This window comes from Sus scrofa, chromosome 4 (assembly GCF_000003025.6).
Source record: "Sus scrofa isolate TJ Tabasco breed Duroc chromosome 4, Sscrofa11.1, whole genome shotgun sequence".
Classification (NCBI taxonomy): Eukaryota; Metazoa; Chordata; class Mammalia; order Artiodactyla; family Suidae; genus Sus; species Sus scrofa.
The window spans coordinates 123,311,547-123,337,536 of record NC_010446.5 but is presented as its reverse complement, the minus strand read 5'-3'; the positions used below and the strand labels follow the sequence as shown (position 1 = coordinate 123,337,536).

The 25,990-nt window shown below is 54.7% G+C and overlaps 1 protein-coding gene across 1 annotated transcript in view; it reads right to left on the bottom strand.

Annotated features, from left to right (window-relative positions):
* ABCA4 (ATP binding cassette subfamily A member 4) overlaps window positions 4,493-25,990 on the bottom strand; it is a 130,325-nt gene continuing 108,827 nt past the window's right edge. Inside the window, 15 exon segments of the mRNA XM_021090184.1 lie at window positions 4,493-5,265; window positions 5,918-6,082; window positions 6,564-6,653; window positions 8,218-8,467; window positions 10,409-10,501; window positions 10,587-10,690; window positions 11,429-11,563; window positions 12,803-12,944; window positions 15,480-15,586; window positions 16,607-16,669; window positions 17,051-17,171; window positions 20,010-20,139; window positions 20,452-20,575; window positions 23,477-23,624; window positions 24,638-24,753. Of these exon segments, the coding sequence (XP_020945843.1) occupies window positions 5,230-5,265; window positions 5,918-6,082; window positions 6,564-6,653; window positions 8,218-8,467; window positions 10,409-10,501; window positions 10,587-10,690; window positions 11,429-11,563; window positions 12,803-12,944; window positions 15,480-15,586; window positions 16,607-16,669; window positions 17,051-17,171; window positions 20,010-20,139; window positions 20,452-20,575; window positions 23,477-23,624; window positions 24,638-24,753 (1,824 nt within the window). The 3' untranslated portion in view covers window positions 4,493-5,229.

Sequence of the window (25,990 nt, the reverse complement as noted above, 5' to 3'; positions counted from 1 at the left end):
GTGGTTAAGAATACAGGCAGTGGAGCTGGACTATGTAGGTTTGAGTCCCAGCCCCTCCACTTACTGTTCTGCTTAGGTTAAGTCAACCTCTCTGGGCCTCTGTTCATTCATCTGTAAAGTGGAGATGATCACAATTCTTGCTTATCAGGTACTTGTAAGCATTAGATGATTAAAGAGGCCAAATGTTTAAAACAGTGCCTGGCACAGAGCTGGTGCTTGGAGTTAACAACCAATATTAATGTTCAAGAAAATGTTCTCATTCCAACGTGGTAAAGACGAGTGTCTTATGTTTTCTTCCTAAAATTTTCAAGTTTGGCTTTCAACAACAAGTATTGAGTTACTCTTCCTTTTCCGTTTCCTTCCTTTCCTGAACAATTCTTTTCTTTTTTTCTTTAAACGGCTGCACCTGCGGCAAGGTAGGGGTTGAGTCAGAGCTGCTGCTGCCGGCCTACACCACAGCTACAGCAATGCCAGATCCTTAACCCACTGAGCGAGGCCAGGGATTGAACCTGTGTCCTCATGGACACGATGTTGTGTTCTTAACCTGCTGAGCCACAACAGGAACTCTGCACCCAGATTTAAAAATTCATCAGCCCTACTGACTGTGCCATTATGCTTTCATAGAGCTTCTGGGTCAGCCGGGGAAAACCACGTGGATGTTCAGAGCTGGGCCTCAAACACCAGTGGTTTAGGTCGGAACGGAGGCTACGTCTGAAGACGTCTTGTTGCATGAGGCAGGTAAATCAGGCTCAGGTACACCGTGGCTGCTGCGGTTGGAACACGAAGGATTGCCTTGTAGGCTGGGGCATCTGTCAAGATTGGAGATGGGAAATGATGGTTTCTGAGGCTGAAAGTCATCTCCATTCTCTGCCTTAGACTTGTCCTTGCACACCTGCTCTCCCAGCTAAACCGCAGTTACTGAAGTCCCTGCCCTAAGGCAGAGGACAGGAGACGCGGGTACCGGGGTCTCGAAAAAGCAGTCCGAAGCGCTCTGGATCTTCCTCTAACCCCGCCTCCTCGCCTCCTCACTACAACAGAGGCGGGCACAGGTGCGTGGGCCCCAGCCAGCGGGCCCCTTCCATAAAGTGTCATCTACAGCTGCTTTCAGGCTACGACAGCCGGGTTGAGGGGTTGCTACCGGAGACGTCATGACTGGCGAAGTTAAAACATCCGTACGATCAGCCCCTTCGGAGAGTGTGCCGACCCCCCTCCTGCCCACCCCCCATGGCAGGAGAGTGTTAACACCACGCAAACATGGGCTTTGTCTTGTGTGCAGCTCTCCTCCCAGATCTTTCTGCCCCTCCCTCGAGCTCAGTGTCCTCCCCCCTCTTCTCCTACCCCTTTGCTTCTCTAGTAGCCACAGCAGGATCGACTCAGCTGCCAGCATCATTCAAGACCAAAGAGACTGCCGGGTTCTGGTGGAAAACCCGTAGCATCATTGCAAACAGGGAGGGAGCCTGGGAAGCTGTGGACCAGGCGCTGTGTGTGTGGTGCTTTGCGGGTGACACATGCCCCCCTGACTGTGGGATTTGGCTGCGAGCAGCTGTGGTCCCGTAGGAAAGCCACTAATGCCCAAAACCAAGAGGGTGACTGGATTGGCCAAAGCTTGACTCATGGCACATACATGTCCCAGCCTTGCCATCAGGCAGCTGCTCAGAAAGCCGAGCGTGTGTCATGGTGAGCTTTGGGAAAGGCTCGGAGACCACGTTTTGGGGTCCTCATAGCATATGTGTCTCAATTCTTAAAGTAGTAAGTTAAGCTAATTATGGCCTCCCTGATGACCCGCTCCGATTTCAACTTCTTGGCTTCCTGCTTTGGCCGACGGTGCTGCAGAGCCAGCTGCCCATCGTTTAGGCCTCCTTTTTATCCCTTTCCTGCTTTCCCAAGGGGCTGCATGTGCCATGTGCGGCTTGGGTCTCTGTGGTCAAAGGCCCTAGAGGCAGATGCTGGGCCAGCCGGGCAGGGAATTCGGGGTTCTGCGTCTGGTGGGCATGTCCTCAGACACGGGAGTGAAGCAGCCCTCGGAGGACCGGACGGGGCCCCAAGGAAGCCGGGATGGCCGGCCAAGTGATTTAATCCTTCTGCGACGTGGATGCCTTTTCCACTGAAAGAGTCAAACTCACAATTACCGAAGGGCTTAGCTTTTGAGCACTGAGCTATTTCTCGCTCGACAAGCCCGTGGGTCTATGAGTCTCGCAGTGCCTGTGCCTCCCCAGCTTGGTGAACACCTTGGACGAAATGGGGCAGTGATTCACCCTGGGGACACCAGGCGTCATGAACGGTTCATCTCAGAGGACCTACTGAGGCACTGAATCTCCACATCAAGGAAACCAAACGCTCCACAGCCCAGACCCGTGGGCTGCGTCCCTTTGGTGCCTGGAGCAGCTGTCCCGGAAAGGTCCTGTGGCCACTTTTCCGGGGGGAAACCTCCCTTTCCCCACAAGCCCCCAGGCCTCGGGGCACGCCGACCTCCTCGCTGGCCCTGCGCAGATACCTCGGCTGCTCCAGCGACCCGGACTCCCGAGCTCAGAGCTCTGCCGGGCTGTTTTCTTTCCTTAGGCGAGCCCGGCGGCAGGAACACCCGCAGCTCTCCCTGGGCTCTCCTCGCGTGTAACAGAGCGTCTCTTTTGATCGCAACTGTTCCCGAACCTCCAGTTCCCCAGAGGCAAAGGAAGGCTGGAGAATCCGGCAGCACGTCGCGCGCCTGGAACATCTCCCGAGGTTTTCTGCTCTCTCCGTTTTTCTCCTTTTCTTCTTTGTAAACATCCCTTCTTAAACCAGATTGGGAGATTTTTCTGAACATGGATTAACAGGTTCTCAGGAGATTTGGGCCAAGTTTCCAACGTGAAGGTTCCTCGGACCCAAGCAAAGCATATGGACCTGCTGCCTCCTTCTGAGTGTTCCCTGCTTCTGTTTTGTGACTTGCATTGTTTTAAAGCACAGCATCCCTGTGGTTCTGCCTGCCCTTTGCTGCTGCCTTCAGCTCTTTGGCTCCCTGCCTGCCCCCCCTTTTGTTGAGATATTTTTCTTTTTTTCTTTTTTGGTCTTTTTAGGGCTGCACCTGAGGCATATGGAGGTTCTCAGGCTAGGAGTCGAAATGGAGCTGCAGCTGCCAGCCTACACACAGCCACGGCAACTCCAGATCCAAGTCTTCTGTGACCTACACCAACAGCTCATGGCAACGCTGGATCCTTAACCCACTGACAGAGACCAGGGATTAAACCAGCATGGATACTAGTCAGGTTCCAAAACTGCTGAATCACAACAGGAACTCCATGCGGAGCTTTTAAAGTGTTCAGTTCAGCAAGTCTTTGTTGACTGTTTTCTCTGTGTCAGGAGCTGGGCAAAAGGATGAAAAAGACAGCCCTTTACCATGGAACAGCTCAGGTGCAGTAGAGACAGACAACTAAACTGAGCTTCCCTCCATGACCCACAGATGGGCTTCCAGACAAGCAGACTTGAAACCTAATAATACCCAGCTGACAATGGATAAGGTTTATTTACATGCGTTGCTAGTAGGGTGTTTTCTTCAAACCCTCTTGAAACTGACAGCACGAATACCCTGAACCCAGCCAAAACACAGACTGGGACTTGAACCCACGGTTTTAAATTCGAGTTACTCACCCTGTGTCTGGACTCACTAAGCTTCACGTCCTTCATGCCTCTGTATAGAAGGAATTCAGCGAGAGGTTAAGTGATAAGTAACAGAATTATTAGGACAGGACGCTTGTGAGAGATGCAAGCCGACAGGCAAGGAAGCTTTTATCCTCCAAGGGGCGTGGGGGTTGGAAAGGCCCGCCTCTTCTTTTCCGGGAGGAGTAAGTAGCTCCTCCCTAGTATCCGGTAAGTCTGTATTGAAATCAGCTGAAGGGCAGACTGCAACCCGTGGCCCTGGGTCTGAATCTGAATGCAGGCCTCATCCCATCCCCCCGCCCCCATGACCTGAGGCAATTCTCTCACCTCCCCCAGTCAAGCAAGCCTGCCTTGTGCTGATGGCTTTCTAGAACTGACAGTGGCCGCCCAGCGTCTCCAGGGGTTCCCTCTCTATCTATGAGCCCCTACTGGGACTCCTACAACCACCTGTGCCTACTCCATCCCTACCCCTACGAAGCAGAGCCGACAGAAAACCAGTCCTTGCATTTTCACCACAGCTTTGCAGAATCTTGCCGACGCGCACTCCTGTGGCAAAAACTCTCACCGAAGCTCTCGCCAGGACAGGAAGCCACACAGGCACAAAGAAGGTCTAAAACGACGCCTGGCGGAGTTCCCGTCCTGGCTCAGTGGGTAACAAATCCGACTGGAGCACCACGAGGTTAGGGTTCCACCCGTGGCCTTGCTCCGTGGATTAAGGATCCCGCACTGCTGCGGCTGTGGTGTAGGCGAACCTCCACATGCCGTGGGAGCGGCCCAAGAAATGGCAAAAAGACAAAATAAACGCATAAATAAACGACACCTGGTGGTGCGCACACGGAGATCAATGACATCGGAGAGCTGGGATCAGCAGCTTGCGTTTTATTTACACATTAAAGATAAAACACACACAGAAAAAAGTAGATCCACTCGAAATGAGGGCAGTATGAGGCCACAGCCACCAGGAGATGAACCCAGATTTCTACTTCTGTGGATGAGAAGGGTTTGTGCTTAGCTGGCTGGGTCAGTTTCACCCCAGATGTTCCAGGCCAGCGAGTCCTGGTTTCCTTCCAAAAGAGCCCATCTGGAGTTCGCTGTATACCCCGCATGCGTTTGTTTCTGATGCCGAGGGATCACTTATGTTGGCCGATCCCAGCAGATGACCACGTGGCAAAGGTGCCGGCTGTGCTAGCTGCCCTGGGCTCCTTTCCGCTGCAGCGGTCAAGCACCGTGGAAGGCGAGCAGATGAACGGTCCTCAGGTCCTCATCAACGTTTGCTGAAGGGATGGCGGGATGGCTTTGAGACTTGAGGTTCAACAGCTGTCAATCAAGCTCTGAAGGAAGCTCAGCAGAGGGCGCTGGTCACCTAAGCTTACGGGCTATGCTTGTTTCCTCGTCGGTGAAAAGGCTGGGCCAGATGATCCCACAGGTGCTCTGACTCTCCAGCCCCGAGGTTTTAAAGGGGGCATGGGTCCCTGTGTGCACACCTGCTGGCATCTTAGAGGGCATCTACGCCCTCTGTGCCGTGTCCAATGGCTGTGACTGTGCCTAAGAAAGTTATCATGCTCTGCCTTAAAAGCCCAACAGTCGTCATTTAGGTCATCTCTGAGGCGCGGGATTGCCTTTGTCCACTTCCTACGGAGGAACATTATTTTAAAGTGGGATAATGGGAACAAGAAGGCAATTATTATTTTTCAAAGCACTCATTAATGTACTGCGTTACGCAGAAGAATTTTTGCAAACCTTTATGAAGATGGTATGTGCCACAGAGTCCGAGTTAGGTTTTGAATCGCAAACTCATTATAGAAACTCATTTAGTTCTAGGAAGCACTTTTGCTACCCAATTACATATTCTGAGTTATAGCAGGGATTTATAACGGCAAGTGGCTCTCAAAGGATAATTACCTATTGGCGTAAACTGCAACTATAAGATTTATAAATGAGAAAGAAATCTCAGCAAAACTCTTTCCGTGGACAGGTGCTTTTACTTAGTTCTTTCGGGGCCAGGTCAGCCTTACCAAGTAGTTTTTAGGTCTCCACTGGTCAAGAGAAAAGGGGAGAATTCACAAGTAGCGCCTTGGAAAGAAGTGTTTCAATCATTGCCTGTACCTGGTTTTTCTGAGAACTTTATGGGAAATAAGACTTTACATATCTTTTCTTATTGGGAAAATGCTCTGGTTGTGATTTACTCTCCAGCGAGGTCAGGAGAGAATGGCTGCGTTAACGTGAGCATTTAACACCCCAGGCTTAAGCCAAGGCACCTGGGCCCTGGCCCCCCCTCAGGTACCTTCTCCAGCTCCTTCTCTTGTTCTCTTTCTGGGGAGGTGGGACGAATGTGCTCCGTACATGGGGTGCTGTGTCCGGGCGCGAACCTGGAGGCACCTATCCTAAGAGCTATCACAGGCCATGATAAATACCTTCTATTGTTTCTCCATCCATCATCTTGATATTTCTGTAAAGAACAGAGAGCCCTCTTCCTAAAACAGACAATAATCCTTGATCCAACCAAGTGAGTCCATCATTGAAATGACTGCCAGTTCACTTCCTTCCTTAGAAACCCAAACACAGGACCAGACATCTATGTCCAGTACCAACAACCGAAACGTAACATTATCTCTTATCTTCCCTGCTGATTACCAAAATCCAAGCTTTTTGTTTTTTTGTTTTTTGCTATAAGCAAGAACATGTGGGAAAGTTCTGTTCAAAAGCTCTCTTTACCATATCATCCAAAGGTTTCCTGACTATAAGAGGAACCCACACAACTACGGACTGAAGAGTCCTTCAGCACAGAGCAGGTGACACATGGCAGGAGGAGGAGGGGGCTGGAAGCGGGGGGCTTTCTGCAGGAGGCACGTCTGGGCCTTGGGGACCAGCTGGGTCCCTGAGCCAAGGATCTGCCTCAAGCAGTGTTCAGGCAGGAGCAGCAGGGGTACCTTGGCCTGTCGGCTGGCTCCAGCCGCTCGCGGGTGCAGAGGGAAGTCGTGCGTCATTTCAGTCTGCTGTTTAGCAAAGTTCACAAACACCTGGAGGCAAGAGAAGAGCAAGAGTAGGTAGATGCTTCCAGGAACAGCACCCTACACCCACCCGCCCACTTTGCTCCTGCTTTTGCACAGGTGACATCCCGCCCTGCGGGAGCAGCTGCTGTCCTGCGCAGGGCACAGGGCTTTTTCTTAGACCTGTGAGCTAAGCCCAAGAAGCACTGTGGGAGGGTAAAAGATCAACGAAGCAAGGCAGCTTCTCAGGTAGCAGCATCCTCGTAAAGCTCTAAAGGAGAAACAAAAGCCTCCAAAACCAAAAAGCAGGAGTGAGTCCCTTTTCTGTTCTCTAGTCCACGTGCAGCATGACCAACTCTTGTCTCTGCCTCCATCTGCTTATGCTGCCACGAAGATGCTGAGAGCCAGCCTCAGAGCGTGAACAGAGGCTTGCCTCTTTCCATTGCTTTACTTTAAGGAAGTCTATTTTAAAAACAAACAGACAAAAACCCAATAGGGAGTTCCCAGATGGCTCAGTGGGTTAAGGACCTGGCACCACTGCAGTGGATCAGGTCACTTATTTAAAAAACAAAACAAAGCAGGAGTTCCTGCTGTGGCACAATGGGATTGGAGGTGTCTTGGAAGGGTTGGGACACAGGTTCAATCCTTGGCCTGGCACAGTGGGTTTAAGGATCTGGCGTTGCCACAGCTGTGGCTTAGGTTGAAACTATGGCTTGGATCTGATGCTTGGCCCAGGAATTCCATACGCTGCAGGGGCAGCCAACAAACAAACAAAAACAACCAATAAGACCAGAAACAAATCTTTCTACAGATGAAGAGATACACAAAAGATGGCATATACATACAACTGAATCTTATTCAGCCTTAAAAAGGAAGGCTAGTCTGACACAGGCTAACACCTGAGCAAACCTTGAAGGCATTAGGTTAACTGAAATAAGTTAGATACCAAAGAACAAATACTCTATGAGTCCACTTACAGGGGCTTGAGGAGCAGCCAACAGAAAGTACAGCGGTGGCTGGGGGTGGTTACTGGGGAGTACTGCTTGATGGATGCAGAGTTCTACTCGGGGAAGCTGAACAGTTTCTGGAGACGGTGGTGATGGTGGCATAATGATGTGAATACACTTAATGCCACAGAGGTGTAATGCCACCTGAAATGCTCAACCGTGGGACATATATGAGTGTAGATGTCTGTGTGTGTGCGCGTTTTCCCACAGCAGAAGAGGGATCACACTAAAAAACCTGACACGTGGCACACACACTGATCAAAACTCACTGACGTGTATGCTTTCAATGGGTGCTTTTTACTGGATGGAAATTACGCATCCGTAAAGTGGCTTTGAAGAGAAAAAAAGGGGGCCGCCGCCACCAACCGGGAAGGAGAAATACCGTCCTAGGGTGGCGGGAAGGATGAGGTCAGAATGACCACCGAGGCCTGCGGATGACTAAGAGCCCTGAGGAAGGACTCTGCGACACCCCAAGCCCGGCGGCGGCGGCCGGGGGACGGAGACCCAGGGCGCGGGCCCGGGCGCGGTCCGCCCCGCCCTCCCGGTCCGCCCCGCCCGCCTGCGCCCCGCGGCGGCCGCCCACTCGCCTGGTCCAGCGTGGTCTGCGTGACCGAGTACTCCTCGACGAGCAGGCTGTCCTTGTGCGAGACCAGCAGCCGGAAGATCCTGGCCAGGGAGGCGGAGGCGACCTGGAACTGGAGCATGTTGTGGTGCCGCTCCCGCAGCACGCTGCCCGGGAAGCTCCCCCGGAAGAACTGCTCCACGGCGCCCAGGTCGGGAAGCAGGTCGTCCTTCGGCGACTTGATTTTCATCGTGACGATGTAGCCGTCTCCAAACCTGGGGGACGCACACAGTGGCGTGGCCCAGGCCCGTTAGCAGCCGGGTCCCAGGCAAAAGCCCAGAGGGAGGACCAGACTCAACCAGAGCGCTGCGGGTGAAAGGCCCTGTGCATGTCTAAAACTCGGATTTAAAAAACCCCGGCGGTTCCTGCAGAAGTGGTGTGATAGCGGTTTTTAGAGGTCTGGGTGGTGAAATGGGCCTCCTGGGTCCACCTCCCGGCGACGCGGCTGTGCCCTGCTCCTTTCCCTCTAACACACTGCTGCAGGCACAGGCGGTTCCAGCCCTGTGCGGGGGAGTCACAGGCTGCCCCCCAGGGCGCGTGGGGCCGGCGCTCACTCAGTGGGGGAAAGACAGTCTGGCCCTTTAAGAAACTGGCCAGGTGGAGTAAGGGCTTAGGACCTGGAAGCCTCCAGACAAATGCAGCTGCCTAGGAGGGGCTTCCCTCCTGCCCTCCCCAGGCCACTCCCTTGTGAATAAAGACTGGTCCACAGAGAGGGAGGGCCTGGCCAGCTGGCTTGCCTTCCCCCGTGGGTCAGGGTGCACAGATCCAGCGCTCCTTCTGCGATCAAGGGGTGTTGCCTCTGCAGTAAAATGCCTTTACCTTTCAGCCCCGGAAGACTGCCCATCCTACATTCCCTCTCACCTGCTCTCCCAGGGGGCTGTTGAGGGGGGAGGAGTAGGGAGCACCCATGTCTCCAGCAGGTGGACACTGCAAGTTGCTGACACACGTCTGTGTCACACGCTGAAGTGTCCCCCCACCCCCCGAGATCTGTGCAGTGTCCAAGCCATAGCTGCTCAAGAAGCCATGGATCAAATGTCCAAATGCAGCTAATTTGCTAGCCCTTTCTCCGTCATTTGTCCCTGTGACGTCTCTGAGCGTGATGTGTACCGTGCAAGACTGCCCTGGGCACATGGAGGCAAAGCGTGAGGTAGGGCTCTTCCTTTCACCAGCTGGCTCGGTGACTTCTCTGCTCTGGGCTCTCAAAAGTGTGTTTGATAAATGAATGATAACTCTAAGTCCACCCTTCCTGTCCATAAGATAGACCATAAGACAAGGGAGCATAGCATTATTATTAAAATCATATATATATATATATATATATATATATATATATATATATATATATGTAGGGCCGCACCCATGGCATATAAAGGCTCCCAGGCTAGGGGGTGGAATTGGAGCTGTTGCTGCTGGCCTATGCCAGAGCCACAGCAAGGCCAGATCCGAGCCGAGTTTGCGATCCATACCACAGCTCATGGTAACGCCGGATCCTTAACCCACTGAGCGAGGCCAAGGATCAAACCCACAACCTCATGTTCCTAGTAGGATTCGTTTCCGCTGTGCCACGATGGGAACTCCCAAAATCATATTTTAAGTCATGGTCCGCTTCGGCACACGAACTGCCGTTGACAGCACGTTATTTACAGCAGTTTACACTTTGCAGGGACAGGGTAGTCCTTACTGACCTTGCTGGTCTGTGATTTATTACATGGTTGTTCCTCAAACTCAAAAGCATGAGCTACGCCAGAAAGGAAAACCGACTGCGCAGGCTGTTGGGTCTCCAACTCCTTCCTGAGCTGGTTGAAGACTCTTATTAAATAAAACAGGTCATGGGGGCTGCATCTGGTGCCAAGAGGCGGGATGACCAAGCCCTGGCAGTGGCCTCCCTCACCCAGCCGGGCTCTGCATCTGTCCCCATCAGCATCTGCATCTGGAGACACGGGGACCCTCCAGCCACAGGCGGAGGGCCCAGGAGGGCGGGCCCGACCCCGCACTTGGGTTTTCTCCATTTGCGGTGGCAGAATGAGGGCCAGACTCCTCCGCCCGAGGGTGAGGAGCAGAAGGACTCTCCCACGGGTCAGCAGAGAGCACAGGGCCTGGCCGAGTCCCCCCTTCCCCCCGGAAGGTGACAAAGGCCACAGCTACCACGTCCTTACTTGTACTTGAGGTGCTGAGTGGTGCCCAGACACTGGAAGGCGCCCTTCACCATGATGGCCAGCCGGGTGCACAGGGCCTCGCACTCCTCCATGCTGGGGTTGGGGGACAGCACGTCAGGGCTGGGGGGACAGCAGCTCAGGGACCCCTGCTCCACCCCAGCCCCCGGGACTCTCTTGCCTGTGGGAGGTGAGGACCACAGCTCTCCCTTCTCTGATGATGCCCATGATGGTATTCCACAGCATGCGGCGAGCCTGGGGGTCCATGCCCGTGGTGGGCTCGTCCTGGGGGGCGGGGGCAGAGAGGGCAGGGGCCGCGCTGGGAGCCAGCCTCTCCTGGGTCTGGCAGCCTCCGTGGCTGACTCCCTGGGGCAGCTCTGCTCGCTGGCAGATGATGCACAAAAGTCACTCCCCGGTGGGGAAGACCGGAGGCCGGCGCAGGGCAGGGAGGGCAGGAGGTGAGTCAGGAGGGTGAAGAAGCCTCGGGCACGCTTCTGACCCGTTCGCCCACGAATGGCTTAAGGTTGGTGAGGGCCACCATGGAGTTATCTTAACGAAAGGAAAAATTCCATACATAATGTTCGCAGGGAGGCAGGAAGATAGCTCAGGTGACTTTTCAGGGTCCCTCCAATCTGGTGGCCTGTGCTCTCACAAAGCCCAGACTGCAGGGGCCTCGGGCCTGGTCCAGCTGTGCTGAGACCCCCATGAGCCTTTGCTCCAGGAGGGCTCCTGTCCAGTTAGGAAATGGGCCTCCTCGGGCAGTGGTCAGTTTTGTCTGGACACCGACCTTCTGCAGAGGGGCTGACTACCCTGCTGCGCGCCTGCGGCCCCACAGGAGGTTTCCCAGGAACTGAGGGCGGGTCGTGACTCCAGCTGGGAGCCAAACACGGGGCTGACCTGCTCAAAACGAGCAGTAGAGGGAACAGAGGCGGAGCGCTGCGTTTTCTAAGTCTGCGGGTCTAATCACAGAGATGCAGCTCTTGGCTCCTGCTGGCCCTGGGGGCCCCGTGGTGGTCCCCTCACCAGCAGCAGGAGCGGCGGGCAGCCTATCAGCGCGATGGCTGTGGAGAGTTTCCGCTTATTGCCTCCGCTGTAGGTGCCGGCCAGGCAGTCTGCGTAGAGGGACAGGCCCAGGCTCTGAATACTCCAGTCTGTCACCTGGGGAGGAGGAAGAGATCCCACCTGGGAAAAGCAGACAAGCCAACACACCAGACCTCCACTAACCCACAGCCTTGAGCTCCCAGATGTCACACCTTCAGGACGACAACTCAGCAAGGCTGACACAGGACCGCCTGCTGGCTCACGGGGTGGCTGGTGGCCTTCAAGGCCAGAGTCTCCTTGGCTCTCTGAGCCTTAGATCCCAGAGTGGTTCGGTCAGCTCTGTACCCCTGGGGTGCAGCTCCCCGAAAAACGGCCTCCAGCTTCTCAGCCGGTGTCCTGGACTCCGGCCAGGAGTGGGAGAGGAAGCACCCCAGGGGCTCTTGGAGAGACGGTGGGTGCCAGACCTCATCGAGGCCGCACTAGGCGTCTTGTGGGCACATCTGGTACACCCTTCCTGAGCACCTCCTCCGAGCCAGGCACTGTACTGGGTGCTGGACTTGGGGGCTTGGGGGTGGTGACCGATGACCGGATACACAGAGGGATGGCAGATTAGAGCAGTGCTTTGAGGAGGTCACCAGAGACAAGCCCACGGTGCTTCTGCCCTCGGCACCTCTCCCGGAATGTTCCCCCCCGCCCCAGCCCCATGACTCTTCCTCTGCGAGCTGTCCCTGGGCAGCCGACCTGGACGTGCAAACCCCGCCCCAACCCCTGCTTTGTTTTTCCCCGAGGACTTTTTATTCTTGCGTATCGTACACTTTATTTGTTTGTCTTTTCGGTGTCTGCTCTTGGGCCCTTTGCTCTTTTTCACTTCACAATATCGCCTAGAAATAACTCCGTATCGGGTCACAGAGATTTTGTTTTGTTTTGTTTTTATATCTGCATAGGATCTTATTGTGTATATTTGTCATAAGTTATTCAGCCAGTTTCCTATGGCTGAACATTGAGCTAATTTCCAATGTTTTATGACTAAAACGCAGTGAATCACTTGTGCATAAACGTTGTCAACTGTGGGAGGTGTCTCCAGGGTAAAATGCCCAGAAGTGGCATTGCTAGATCAAAGGGTCAATACATATATCATTTTTTAGATATGAAGACAGGAATTTTTTGTCTGTTTTGTTCACTGCTATACCCCCGTTTTCTAGAACAGTTCTCGGCACACGGCAGACACTCAGTAAGCTTTTGTTGGATGAATACATGGGGATGGCTGGCCCCAGCTTTCCCATCTTAAATAAATACGCTCATGAAACAGGCTCACGGTTTACAGACTCCTGAGTGGGCACCACGGCCATGTTTTACCCTCTTGATTTCCTCGGCTGGCACACCCCGAAGCCGTGCGTAAAGGTGGAGATGTTCTCGCCCTGTAAGCAGGTCGTCGATGGCATCAAACTGCGGACAGTAGCCCATGCTTTGATGGACGTCAGCAATATTGGTTAAAATACTGCAAGAAGAAAAGGCAGTGAGCAGGTTTCCTTCCAAAGGGGGTGCCCAGCGCTCTGGGGCTGGAGGGGTTGCTGCCAATTAGAAAAGAAAGCTGGAGTTCCCACTGTTGTGCAGTGGAAACGAATCCGACTAGGAACCACTGTTGTGCAGTGGAAACGAATCCGACTAGGTTGCGGGTTCGATCCCTGGCCTCGCTCAGAGGATTAAGGATCTGGTGTTGCTGTGAGCTGTGGTATAGGTTGAAGATGTGGCTTGGATCTGGTGTTGCTATGGCTGTGGTTTAGGCCAGCAGCTGTAGCTCCGATTGGACCCCTAGCCTGGGAACGTGCATATTCTGTGAGTGTGGCCCTAAAAAAGAAAATTAAAAAAAAAAAAAAAAAGCTGCCCTGCTCTTCTATTTTGCTTTAGAAACATGCATGACATTTAAGAATCAAAGCAGGGGCTCTTTAGTTAGACACTGATTAACTGATTAACTCCAGGAGTTGTGAGCTGTGAATCCAGTCAGATTCCCCCAAGTTTCCCTGTTTATGATAAACTGAGTACCTGTTACCCAAAGTCAGCTATGCTTTCGGATTGGGTCACCTCCCCTGTGGTTGAAAAACAAAGGGAAGACCAAATTTATGAAAATGACCAGTGGCCTTTGATCCCTTTCAAATATTTGGGAAGTAGCTAGAGAAGACACATGCTTCTCAGTGGAAGTATATTTCTCCATTTGTATTTCTTGGCAGAGACACAGTCAACAGAAGAAGAACTAATCAGATCACCACTCAGAGCGAGAGGCTGGCAGCAGAGATGGAGAAATGAAGTGAACTGAGGTTTGTCCACTCCCTTTGACCAATACACTCTCCCCCACTTGAAAACAGACTGCCCTGATGAGAAAATGAACTGTCCATGGGCTGGTCTGATTTCTTCTCCCTCCCCTTCTTGCTTAGGGTCTATGAATAAAGGATGGCTGCAACAGGCTGGGCCACAGAGGGGCCCTCCAGTTCCCCACTGTGCTGAAGCCACTTAGGTAGGGCGGGCCCATCAAAACCATCCAGGGGAGCAAGGAGGCTACTCCACCCAATTCACAGGAGCTGCCACTCCACCAAAGAACCTCAATCCTGTGTCTTCTTTTTTTTTTTTGCTTTTCAGGGCTGCACCTGCACCACAGCATATGGAAATTCCCAGGCTAGGGGTCGAATCGGAGCTACAGCTGCCGGCCTACACCACAGCCACAGGCAGGCTGGATCTGAGCAGTGTCTGTGACCTACACCACAGCTCACAGCGATGCCGGATGCTTAACCCACTGAGTGAGTCCAGGGATCGAACCCACATCTTCATGGATCCTAGTCAGGTTCGTTGAGCACTGAGCCACGAAGGGAACCCCCCGATCCTGTGTCCTAAAGCTATAGTTCCTTTCTAGCCTCCGTCTTGGTTTTACCTTCTGGGCATCGGACATGTCCCACGTGAACGCTGCCCTGAGGTCTCATGGTAAATCCCACCGCGTCCCCTTGCCCTCCACCCCTGCCTCTCCCCTTCGGTTTCCACCAGGAAGGCACGGGCATGGCTGCAAGCTAGGCTGGATCTGAAGGTGAGATAGACCTGGCCACGGCCTGGCTTCACCTCTGCCATTTCCTTTGCTCTAGACCCAACAGGGAAGGCTGGGGAAGCAAATCATCCCGTCCGAGCCAGCGGAGGATGCTCGGGCCTCCCCTGCGGTAGCATCGGGCCACACTGAGGATGGCTTTCTGGTGAGGCACAGAGGCCCCGGTCAGGCTGCAGCTGGTTAGATGTCAGCAGGGCCCACCTCTGCGTTACAGACCAGGGCAGAGTGTTCTCTGGGCATCTAGTGTGTGTGAGCGCTGCTGTCCAAGGAGCAGCCTGGGGAGAGGCAGACAAGTGCCAGCTTGTGTCCTCTGTCCTGCCCCGTCTATTTCCATGCTCCTTATGACAGAGCCGCAGGCGCCCTCCCGCACTCCAAGGGCACACGCCCGTCTCCCCTTTATAAAGGAACCTTGACCTGCAAGGCCGAGCATCGGTGTAGACGTAGCCAATGCAGAGCAAGGGCGCTGAGGGTCCCTGAACCAGCCCCGTGTAGAAACTCAGAGAGGATGCTTCATCACAGGAGTCTGAACCTGGGGCCCAGGGGTTCCCGTGGGGTCAGAAATGTGCTTCAGCGCTCAGTAAATTCCCAGAAACTGTTTGCAGAAATGTCTGGAGGGAGGAAACAGGAACCAATGGTGTGTTTTTATAGGAAGGAGGTGCGTGTGCGCCTCAGATGCTCAAAGGGTCGGATACTAATAACACACAAAAGACTAAGAACCACTGATTTGGTGCTTCCCAGAACTTTCTGAGAATTCAGGCTAACAGTTCAATTTTCCAGGAGTCTGCGTCTCAGACTTTTTGGACCATGTTCGCTGGGCGGTCCACCCTCGGCACAGGCCTCTCAGGCTCCCAGGGGCAGGGCGGATGCTCCTCCTTCCTACGTGGGACAGGGACCGGCCCGGGTCCTGGGGGAGAGAGCCTGAGACAGGATGAGCAGGACACTCACCTCTTGCCTGCTACGGTGGCATCTCCTGAGGTCACTGTGGTGTCCCCAGTGAGCATCTTGAACGTGGTCGTTTTGCCAGCTCCGTTCACTCCCAGGAGGCCAAAGCACTGAGGGCGGACACAGAGGACGGGCCTCACCCGAGAGCCCGGCCGGCCCGCAGTGTCAGGCCCCAGGGTGAGAGTGTGTGTGTATGTGGCGGGGGCAGGGGGAAGATGGCCTTTTAGACCTGTGCTGCCTTTTGGTCGCGAGCCATGCATGGTGCCAGGTGGCCGAATGTGCCCTTTCGGCAGAAGAAGACTTGGGGCTGAGGGCAAATGAGGAGAGGCAGATACGTGAAGAGCTCTCTGCGCCCCCCCTTTTTGCATCAAAGCAGGACATGACGTTACGAGCTGCTCCCCCTTCCTCTCCACCCAGACGGACAGAAGCTCATCACTGGAGACACCTCAGAGACCCGTGCCAGCCTGGAGGCGGCACCGGAGAGTCCGTGTGGCAGACTTTACTGACCGTCCCCTACCACTGGTCTCCCACCCGCTGGCCCTCCTGCAGCTGCCCGCCCTGGCAACTGTTCCATTGCTGCGTCTTGTGACCTCTCTCGAGCTGTCGTGGTCCTTTGCTAAGACGCTGCCCGAGCCCGCACTGTAACCACCCCCTCAGGTCCGGCAGCTCCCCGCGTGTGTGCGACGCACGGGCTGACAAGCTTCTGTCTTTCTCTTGTGCATCTGGCTTGTGTGAGGCCAGTTCACAGAGTCCCGGCCCAGCACCTAAGAGGCAGTAGGAGTGGCAAGTTTTCTTCCTCAGCAGCGGCTGCTGTGCCCTCAAATGCAGCTACGTGTGTGGTAAGGCAGGACACACACTGGATTTTGAAGACTTAGAACCACGACAAAAAGAGTGCAAAGTATCTCACGAATAACGTTTTCTATGAGTTACGTGAGGACGTGATACTATTCCAGGTATACTGGCTACAGTTAATGATTGCGATTAACTTCACCGCTTTTGTCCTACGGCTACTAGAAAGTGGACAGACCAGCTGGCCGGGGCTTTGTGTCTGCTCACTAGCTCTGTTTGAGTGGAGACGAGATGCATGCGGGAGCGGCCTCTGCGTGCAGGGGGGCCTGCGGACCACCCACCTCTCCGGGCCGGACTCCCACGCACAGCCTGTCCACCGCCGGGCTGGACGCGCCTGGGTAGATCTGCAAGAGCCAGAGAAGGTGGACTGAGTGCTGAGACGGGTGAGAGCGGCAGGGCAGAGGGTGGTTCAGGTGAAGGTGACACGCGACGCAGGTGAGCAGAGCGGTGCCGTGGGCCCCAGGAGGTGGACCCGCTGTGCGGAAACGCACAGAGGAGCCTGAGCGGTGCAGGTCGCTGGGGCCTGAGTCCGGGCCCAAGACGAGACAGGAAAGTGCATTGCATGAAGACAGGTCACAACACAGATGAAAGCCCCCATAAAACAAGAGAGGAACTGCCTGCATAAGCGTATCGCCTCTTCTCCAGAAGGCAAGTTACAACGTCGGCCTGCCATCTCTGGTCCAACTGGCACCTCCAAACGAACAAGCCTGCATCTAGCCCCTTACCTTGGTTAGTTCATTTAGCCTTAAGATATCAGTTTTAGTTCCCCCACCGATAATTCTTTGTCTTTCTTCAGCCACATCATCATCTTCATTGTCGATGGGCTCCGTGGCCGGCTCTGTCGTCCTGGAGGAAGGGAAGAGGACAGCGCAGGCGGGTGTACCTCGTCCTGGGTGCTGTCCTTCTCATCTCAATTCGAAGTCCTCTCCCTGGCTTCTGCCCCCGCCTGGCCCTCCGTCCGCTAAGGCTTGAGGCCCCAGACGACTCCCCGCAGGAGAGGCACAGGGCAGCAGGCAGAGAGCACGAGCGCTCGGCCCAGGGTCAGCCCTGGGCTCCAGTCCCGGCCTCTCCTTGGGCCAAACCTCCCTAACCTCAATTCCTTCAACGGAGGAAGGGTTCCTCGATTCCCCCCACTCGGGGGTGAGGAGAAGAGAGGACCTGCCAAACAGGACTGCGGTGGAGACGAACTTGGCACAGTGGCAGACTGGAGACTCAGAGCCTGGCAGCTGTGACTGCTATAAAGCCCTTGCTCTATGGTGAGAACTCAGCAAATGGGAGTCACTAGCACAAGCCTCCTGCTTCTCTTGGGGTCTCGGGTGGTCTCCTGGCCCCGCAGCAGTTCTCCATCGGCTGTAGGTTAAGGCCCTAACTCGCCGCTGGAAGCCAGAGCCCGGCAGTCAGGCCCCACCTGCCCTCCCCATCCGCTTGATCTACCCCCTCCACCCCGCCCTCTGACCTACCGTGGTCCCCAGCCCATGCTAGCCTCTCCCAGCTCTGAGCCCCTGTGGGCACTCCCTGCCCTGCCACGCGGAACCCTCGTCATGCTTAAAGCCACAGCCTCTCCTCTGAGCCTCCCGACCACCCCGGCCGACGTCTTCCCTCCCTCCCGCCAGTCCGTGACTAAGCCTTGTCAAACGAACGTCCCACTCCTTCTCCAAGCGGCTTACTCGACTCCGTCTGCTCCTGGCTTCGGTCCTTTCCAGGCTACCACTGTCTCTGGCCCGGGTGCCAAAGTGGCTTCCTGTCTGGCCTCTCTGCATCTAGTCCTGGCAGATCATGTCGTTCCCCGGATTAAAACACCCCAACAGGAGTTCCCATAGTGGCTCAGCGGTTAAGAACCCAACATAATGTCTGTGGGGATGCGGGTTCTATCCCTGGCCTCCCTCGGTGGGCTAAAGATCCCGAGCTGCCGTGGCTGTGGCGTAGGCCAGCAGCTGCAGCTCCTGCCACTCCTAGCCTGGAAACTTCCATGTGCTGCGGGTGTGGCCAGAAAAACAAGCAAACAAACAACAAAATGCCCCAACAGCTTTCTGCTGCCCTCAGGCTTAACTTCCAGGCCTCGCAAGGTGAGGGGTCGCTGCTGTCTGCCTTGTCTCCGGGCCACCCCCTCCCCGCAGACACATCCTCTACCGAGAGCGCCCTCTCTTCCTCCCTCCTCGTCCTCTCTTTTCCTGGTTGCCCCTCGGGACCAGCATGGCCGGGAGCGCCTTGAAGCCAGACTGTGGAACGCATCTCTGTCCTCTTTCAGGCCTAGGGCGGTGGGCAGGATGCAGTCAACTGTGTTGACACAGAGTTAGAAGCTAATGAGTCTGCCCGGGTCAACCACTCCCCCCGCCGCCTCCTGCCCAGGCTCCTTAGGGGGTCTGCAAAGGCTGAGGGTCCCCTGACCACCCTCTGCCGTCGCCCATCCCAGAACCACTTTCTGGTCATTATTCTAAGTGTGTTAAGACCCACTATCTCATTCCGTCCTCATAACCCCTTTGTGTGGGGAGACAGCTATGATACCCACAACTCAACTCCCTGGGGATCAGACCTCAAGACAGCCCTCTGAATCCGTATTTCCGCGTGACCACCGTCAGCCGGAGAGGATGAGGGGTTAAGAGAAGACGCTGCCCAGGAAAGCTTGTTCCGAGCGCCCAGGGACTGGCAGGCCCAGCTCTGGGCTGAGCCCACTGCACGTCAGCCTGCGCTGCAGCCGGGCTGCCTTCTGGAAACCTGAGCACCCACTTAGGAAGGAGGCAGGGCTCAGGCAAGAGCCCGGGGAAGACAGGCACAACTAGAGGGGTGAGGGTCCCCTTTCCCTGCAACCGCCAAGCCCCAACCCCTGCACCTGGCTGCCTCACCTCAGCCACCACCCATACTGTCCCCTTCCTGCCCTGTCCTGACTCACACATCTCGTGAGCACAGGGCCTGCCTGGTCTGTTTTCTTACAGTGCATAAATCTCTGTGCTGGTGCTCCGGAGAACCATCAGCCATTATCCTTTGCTAGGCTGTGACCCAACTTAATATGCATTAATGAACAAGTGGGATTAAATATGAGTGATCGAACTTCAGAGCATTGTATTTTAAACACTCCAAAGTTTGTTTATTTATTTGGCTGCACCTGTGGCATGCGGAAGTTCCTGAGCCAGGGATCAAATCTGCTCCATAGCAGCCACCCAAGCCACAGCAGTGACAATGCTGGATCTTTAGCCCAATGCACCACAAGAGAACTCCTTAAACACTTTAAAGTTTAAATCCCTCACAAATTCTAATGTGCCTCTTTTTTTCTTTTTCTTTTTGCTTTTTGCAGCATATGGAAGTTCCAGGCCAGGGTTTGAATTGGAGCTGCAGCTGCTGGCCACAGCCACAGCCACAACAGATTTGAGTTGCATCTGTGACCTACACCACAGCTCATGGCACACCGGATCCTTAACCCACTGGGTGGGGCCTGGGATCCCACCCATGTCCTCGTGGATGCTAGTCGGGTTCTTAACCCACTGAGCCACAATGGGAGTTCCCTAATGTGCCCATTTTAATGTGTCTCTCCTTGTGTTATTCAGAACAAGCTCGGCTCTGAGAATGCACAGAACTTTGTGGAGCGGGGCTCATGCGTAAAGGGATGACCACCTGGATGTGAAGGCCGTCCCCTGACGGTCCCAAGGAGCTGGCCCCGGCACCCTCAGAGCAGCAGCAGGAGCTCACCATCGGCGGAAGAAGAACTGGTGCTGGATGAGGAGGGTCAGGAGGAAGTACACCACCCCTTCTGCTGCCATGGCAGCCAGGTTCTTCCCGATCAGCTCCCACTGGAAGGGACTGGAGGAGTGCTCCTCACCTGGGTTGAGTTAGACGCGAGGACAGGAATTAAATCCACTTAGCTGCCTCGGCTGTCCCTAAGGAGCTCAGCCCAAGCCTCGGCTCAGCTAGACCAGGCTTATGAAAGGGACGATGTCAGAGCCATGCCTGTGTCTCATCTTGGCTCCTCAAGTCAGCGTGGGGAAGTCAGGAGCCACGCACCCCTCCTGGGCCCCCAGCCATGGAAAGGGGGCTCCCGATAGCCAGGTGCCCCAGCCCGAGGCCTGTCCTTGGAGTTCCATCACAGCCCTCCCGGCCTTGGGGGATCCAGAACCACCTGACTGCTACCCACCAAACCGGGCATAGACGTCTGTCACAGCCTGGCTCAGCGCCAGGTCAATGAGGCCCCGGCCCAGGCAGAAGTGGGGGAAGATGATGAGCAGCTTCCTCAGCATGGCATTGAACCTGAGCAGTGTCTGAAATACAGAAAAGCAGACAGGCAGCAAGGGGGACCAAGCCCACCTGCCCCCTCCTAAGTGCAGTGTTGGGGGGGTGGTCCTGGACACCCCTATGGGCAGAACCAGAGGGGCCCTAGTAGTGCAGCAGATAGGAGGCTTTGGACTCCTCACGGAGGTGCCTCTAGCCGGCAGCCTGCCTGGGGAGCTTTCACTGAAGCCTCTGAAATGACACAGGCCCTCCAAGGCTTCTGTCACCAGGAGAGGCAGCTGCTGTGAGCCATCACTGGGGATCTATCTTAGCCCAGCTGGTGCCAAAGGGGAGCGGGGCCCTGAGCATCCTCTAGCTCTGCTTCTCAGCGCCTACAGGGCAGCTTCACCTGTCTGCACCTGTTACCAGTAGGAAAGACGGCCGGAGACCCTCCCTGGTGTCTGGGTTGAGGTGGCGGGACTTGTTTTCAGCTGGCAGACTGGGCTTGCTGCCTGAGCCTTGAGGGTCAACGTGGGCAGAGGGGACACAGAGGGTGAGGCTGACCCACTTTTCTGGCCCATCCCCTGCTCCAGCACGGCCCTCCCCTCCAGCCCGCACCCTTAGCTTGCGTTATCTTGTCTTTTTCTCTGCCTCTCCCCATGCTCCCGCACACCCCTCCTGGAAGGCACTGTGCTCTTTTGCCTCTGGGTCTTTGCACCTGCGGCTTCTATTAACCATTGCTGTTAGCGGGAAAGAATGCCCTTTCCCTGCCTGCTCTCTGGCAGAGTCCTGTCCTTTCTGGGAATCTGGCTCGAATAGCCCTTTCTTTCATGAGCCTCTCCAGTTCCCATGGTAAAATATCCAAGTCTCTTTTTCAGCACTTACCACATTGCCATTTTTTTTTTTTTTTAAATGCCGCACCCATGGCACATGGAGGTTCCCAGGCTAGGGGTCGATCGGAGCTGTAGCTGCCGGCCTACACCACAGCCACAGCCACGCCAGATCCAAGCTGCATCTGCAACCTACACCATAGCTCATGACAACTCTGGATCCTTAACCCACTGAGCGAGGCCAGCGATCGAACGTGCATCCCCATGGATACTAGTCAGGTTCTTAACCTGCTGAGCCACAGAGGGAACTCCTAATTATTTTTTTACCTGCCTATTTTCTCCACTAGCCAGTGGTCTCCAGAGGGTGGGAACTGGGTCCAAGTTATTTTGGCGTCCCTCCTAAACAGCTTGCACAATGACGAGTGCACAGTAGATACTTCGTTATGGATTTGATGGGCTACTAAAATTCTACTTATTCTAGGCCAGCTCAAAGTGAACCCCTCTAGGAAGACCCTCCCGACCCCCAGTCCAGCTCTTCGGCCCACTCGGGTCTGTAGTCTTTCATCTATCTGATTTCTTTGCTGTTCTGCCTCACGCTGCCTAATGGGACATTGTGTGGGGGTTTCCATCAGCTCCTAACTTGGGGCACAGGTCACTTCCTGCCTGGGAGGGGAGTTTCGGGGCAGGACACGCGGCCCACGTGTTTATAGGTTCGTCCCTCCCAGGGTGCTGACCTGGTGGATGCCTTGTGACTGGGGAGCCTCGTGTGGGGTCCTGGGAAATTCTGCAGCATCTGTCTGTTCCACAATATGTGTGAAAGCTACTGGCTTTTATGCAGGGAAGGTGCTGGTGCTCAGTCATTGGCTGAATGAGCGCAGCCCACAGGAGGGAGGAGGCTCTGAGTTGCTTTAAGCTGACTTTTAAATTATTCTGATGTAGCACATTCTCCTAAGACTTAGTGGGCAGTAGCTGGTGACAAAAACAGCTCTGAAGAGCCGCATTTTGAGTCTGCTGGGCTGCCCCGGGCAGCGGTGGGGTCTGTGTTCCTGTCCACCTCCCTTCTGGGGTCTGACTGTGATGGGGCATGTTTTTGATCAGTCATGGGACAGACGGGTTTTGCTTCTTGCTTAGTAACCACAGAGAGCCTTCCAAGGTCTGGGAAGAAGCCACTCCCAGGAGGTGCGGCCAGGGGTCAGTGCAGGTCTGCTCTGGGTCTTCCCAGCAGGGCCCAGAGGTGGGAGTGGGGTGGGGCCACAGGGCGACGGGCAGGTGCACTGGCTGGTACCCACCTTCCGAGGGAGGGAAAGGCTGGAGAAGCGCAGGGGACACGGGCACACGGGGAGAGCCCACCGATCCCTGGGGGTGTCCCCAGGCCAGCATGGCCAGGCCTCAGACGCAGGGACTGGGAGAGGGGGTGTGGAGCAAAGACAGCCCTGGAGCCACTGCCACTTTTTAGGATTCATTCTGGCCGGTTCTTTCTGGGCAAGGATAAGTCTGGAGGGGGTGGATGGGACACCGGACTTCACGGCTCATAGAAATGAGCCATTCAGGGCTACAAATTCCTGACCTCTGGACTAAGCTTCCTGTGGAGGAGGACATGCAGTGCTCCTACAATATGGGTAAGAAACGCGGAGAAAGCGTATGTACGTGTCTGCTCATACGTCTCCAGAACACGTAGAAACTCAAATGAAAGTTGCCTCTGGAGAAGGGAACTAGGCGGGTGGGGAACAGAAACAGGATGGAGACTTTATGGCTTCGTGCTTTTAAACTTTTGAAATCACAGGAATGCATTATCTGTGTGTGTGTGTGTGTAAAATCTAAACCCAAAGTCCCCAAGGAGAACTTCCTGAAGGAGTAAGAAGATCTAAAAGCCTAGGCTTATGAAAGGTCATTTATAACCTGCAGAATGAGTTCAGGAAACTATGATCCCCAGAGCACACAAATGAACAGAGAAAGAAAGAAAGACAAAGAAAGACAAAGAAAGGAAGGAAGGAAGGAAGAAGGAAGGAAAGAGGGAGGGAGATCCATGTAGACACAGGATTGCCTCTGGCTCTGCCCGACCATCACATCCTCTTTAGAATCCTAATAATCAAACGAAGAAGCCAAGGAAGTCCTGCTTACCTGGTTATTCTCAAATAATTCCAAGACGAAGGTGATGGCACTGCTGTTGATGCCGATGAACAGATTAGCACAAGCTAAGGCCACGTAGGCTGTGCTGGGGACGTCAAAGAGGAAGGACGCTGGGTACATCATGGGAATGACCGCCCACCTGTGGGGGTGACACAGCTCAGTGGGCGGAGCCCTTCCTCCTATCCGGGATATAATGCGTTCTCCTCCCGCGTTTGACTGGTGAGAGTCCCGGGGGAGCCAAAGACATGGTCCTTCCCTTGATCTCTGCTCCCCTTCTCTGCGTGGATGTAACAGTGCCTCCCTGGCCACCTCATGGGGTTTTGTGACGAGCAGATGAGATGGCAGCTGTGAATGTGCGTGTCAGTTCCAGAGCCTTGCACAGGCGTCCGGGGTCCTCTACCTGCAGCGCTTCCCACTCCAGCCTGGATCAGCAAAGCTGGACTGAGGTCCCAGCAGGCTCGTCTCTACAGTTAGGTCCCTGGAGCTGAGATGTCACGGTCACTGCTTCCTGAACTCCGTTTCCAAACAGACGAATGGAGCCATTGCTCCAGCAAGACTACTGGCCCCAGAGGAAGGGCCAGGTGTCACCAACCCCATTTTACGGAGGAGGAAACTGAGGCCCCAAGGGGGTGGATGACTTGTTCACAGTCACATACATAGTAAGCGTGGGCTTGGACATAAGTTGCAAGCTTTGCTCTGTAATTCTACCGGATTAACCCCTGCATTATTCTCTAGCCCTGACCCAGGAGCAGCTTTTCTGCTGCAATCTTTTCCTACGTGCCAGTAACTCTTGGCCGGTCCAGATGGAGACACTGAAATGGACAGGGCAGCCATAGATATATCAGCTTCAGAGCTGGGTGAGGAGCTGGGCAGTGATGGATTTCCAGACTTTGGTCAGGCCACAGTTTGAGTGGGACGAGATTAAGATTCAGGCCATGTGGGGTAGCCCACTGTCCCTGCGTGGACTGGGCTGCAGGAATCCTTGCATGCGTGGAGTCGAAACAGAAGGCAGGCAGGTTCCTGGCCAGCAGCTGCAGCCCCTGCCAGAAGCTGGAACCTGACTTTGCCTCTGGAAAGCCCAACGTGCTGTCAGAAGAGCAGGCCCCTCCCCGGGCTTCCCTCTGGCAGCATTAGCTCAGGCCCACAGCTCACCCGTACAGCAGGAGCAGAGCAACCAGGGCGGGAAGGTTGTCCGGGGACGTGTAGGCTTTCTTCTGAAACCCGACGAAGATGCTCACCACCAGCGCGGCGCTCACAGCGTAATTCATCTGGAGGCAAGAGAGGCGAGGGGCTCTTAACCTCCCGCACCGATGCCCTGTTTCGCAACACGTCTGGAGGAGGGCAGGGCCAGGCTCCTGCGGCGCTTTTGTTCTGAGAGTCTGTCTGTCTGAATGGGTCTTATGTGTTACTGTCCTGAGTCCTCCCACCCCCGCATCTCCCTGCCCAGGGCACCTTCCGGGGTATCTGGTGAAAGAACAATAGAACCGTCGTCACGTTTTCCGCTTAGGTTGCTTCTCCCTTGCTCTTTCTCCGTTCCGTACTTGTAGGTCAGACCTCGATCCCGTTCTGTCTCTAGCAGTGCTACAGTCATTCCTAGCTGGATATGCCAGAAAAAAAAAAAAAAAAAAAAAAAAAAAAAAAAAAAAAAAAAAAAAAAAAAAAAACATCCTCTTAGGCTCTCCTTCTCTTTCTCATTAGTCACAGAGTTCTGTTGATCCTACTTTCTAAGCAGGTCTCCAGAACTCAGAAAAACTTACGTCCTTGGCCTCATGGTCAGAGGAAACCCTTTCATCACTTCTTCCCTTCCCTTCACACACGACTGGGTTCTAAAGCCATCAGGATGGACAGGGACGGTGGGCAGCCAGGGCGGGGGCCAGGGAGGAGTCCCGGTGGTCCCCAAGCAGAATGAGAGCACGTGAAGGGCGAGGGGACAGATGAGGGGGCGGGGGCAGGCTGGAGTCTAAGTGGGGTCAGGAGGGTGCCTTACAGGGGGGGATGTGGTGTGGGGTATCGGAGCCAGAGCGGAACGAGGAGGACCTCCCCCTGCGGGGGCAGCAGGGGAGGAGAGGATGAGGCAGAGTCAGGGACGTACCACGTACAGGTGTGGTGCTCAGGTTGGTACATGGCTCAGGGACAAAAGAAACCAGCTTCTCGCTTGTGGAGAAGGGAGTTAAAAATATGGAAAGAAGAGTTCCCGTCGTGGCTCAGTGGTTAACAAATCTGACTAGGAACCATGAGGTTGGGGGTTCAGTCCCTGGCTTTGCTCAGTGGTTAAGGATCTGGCGTTGCTGTGAGCTGTGGTGTAGGTCGCAGACGCGGCTCGGATCCCACATTGCTGTGGCTGTCGTGTAGGCCGGTGGCTACAGCTCCAATTGGACCCCTAGCCTGGGAATCTCCATATGCCGCAGGAGCAGCCCCAGAAATGGCAAAAAAGACAAAATATAAAAAAATAAAAATAAAAAAAAAATATGGAAAGAGAGAAAACCAGAGTGAGCCTGTGGTGCT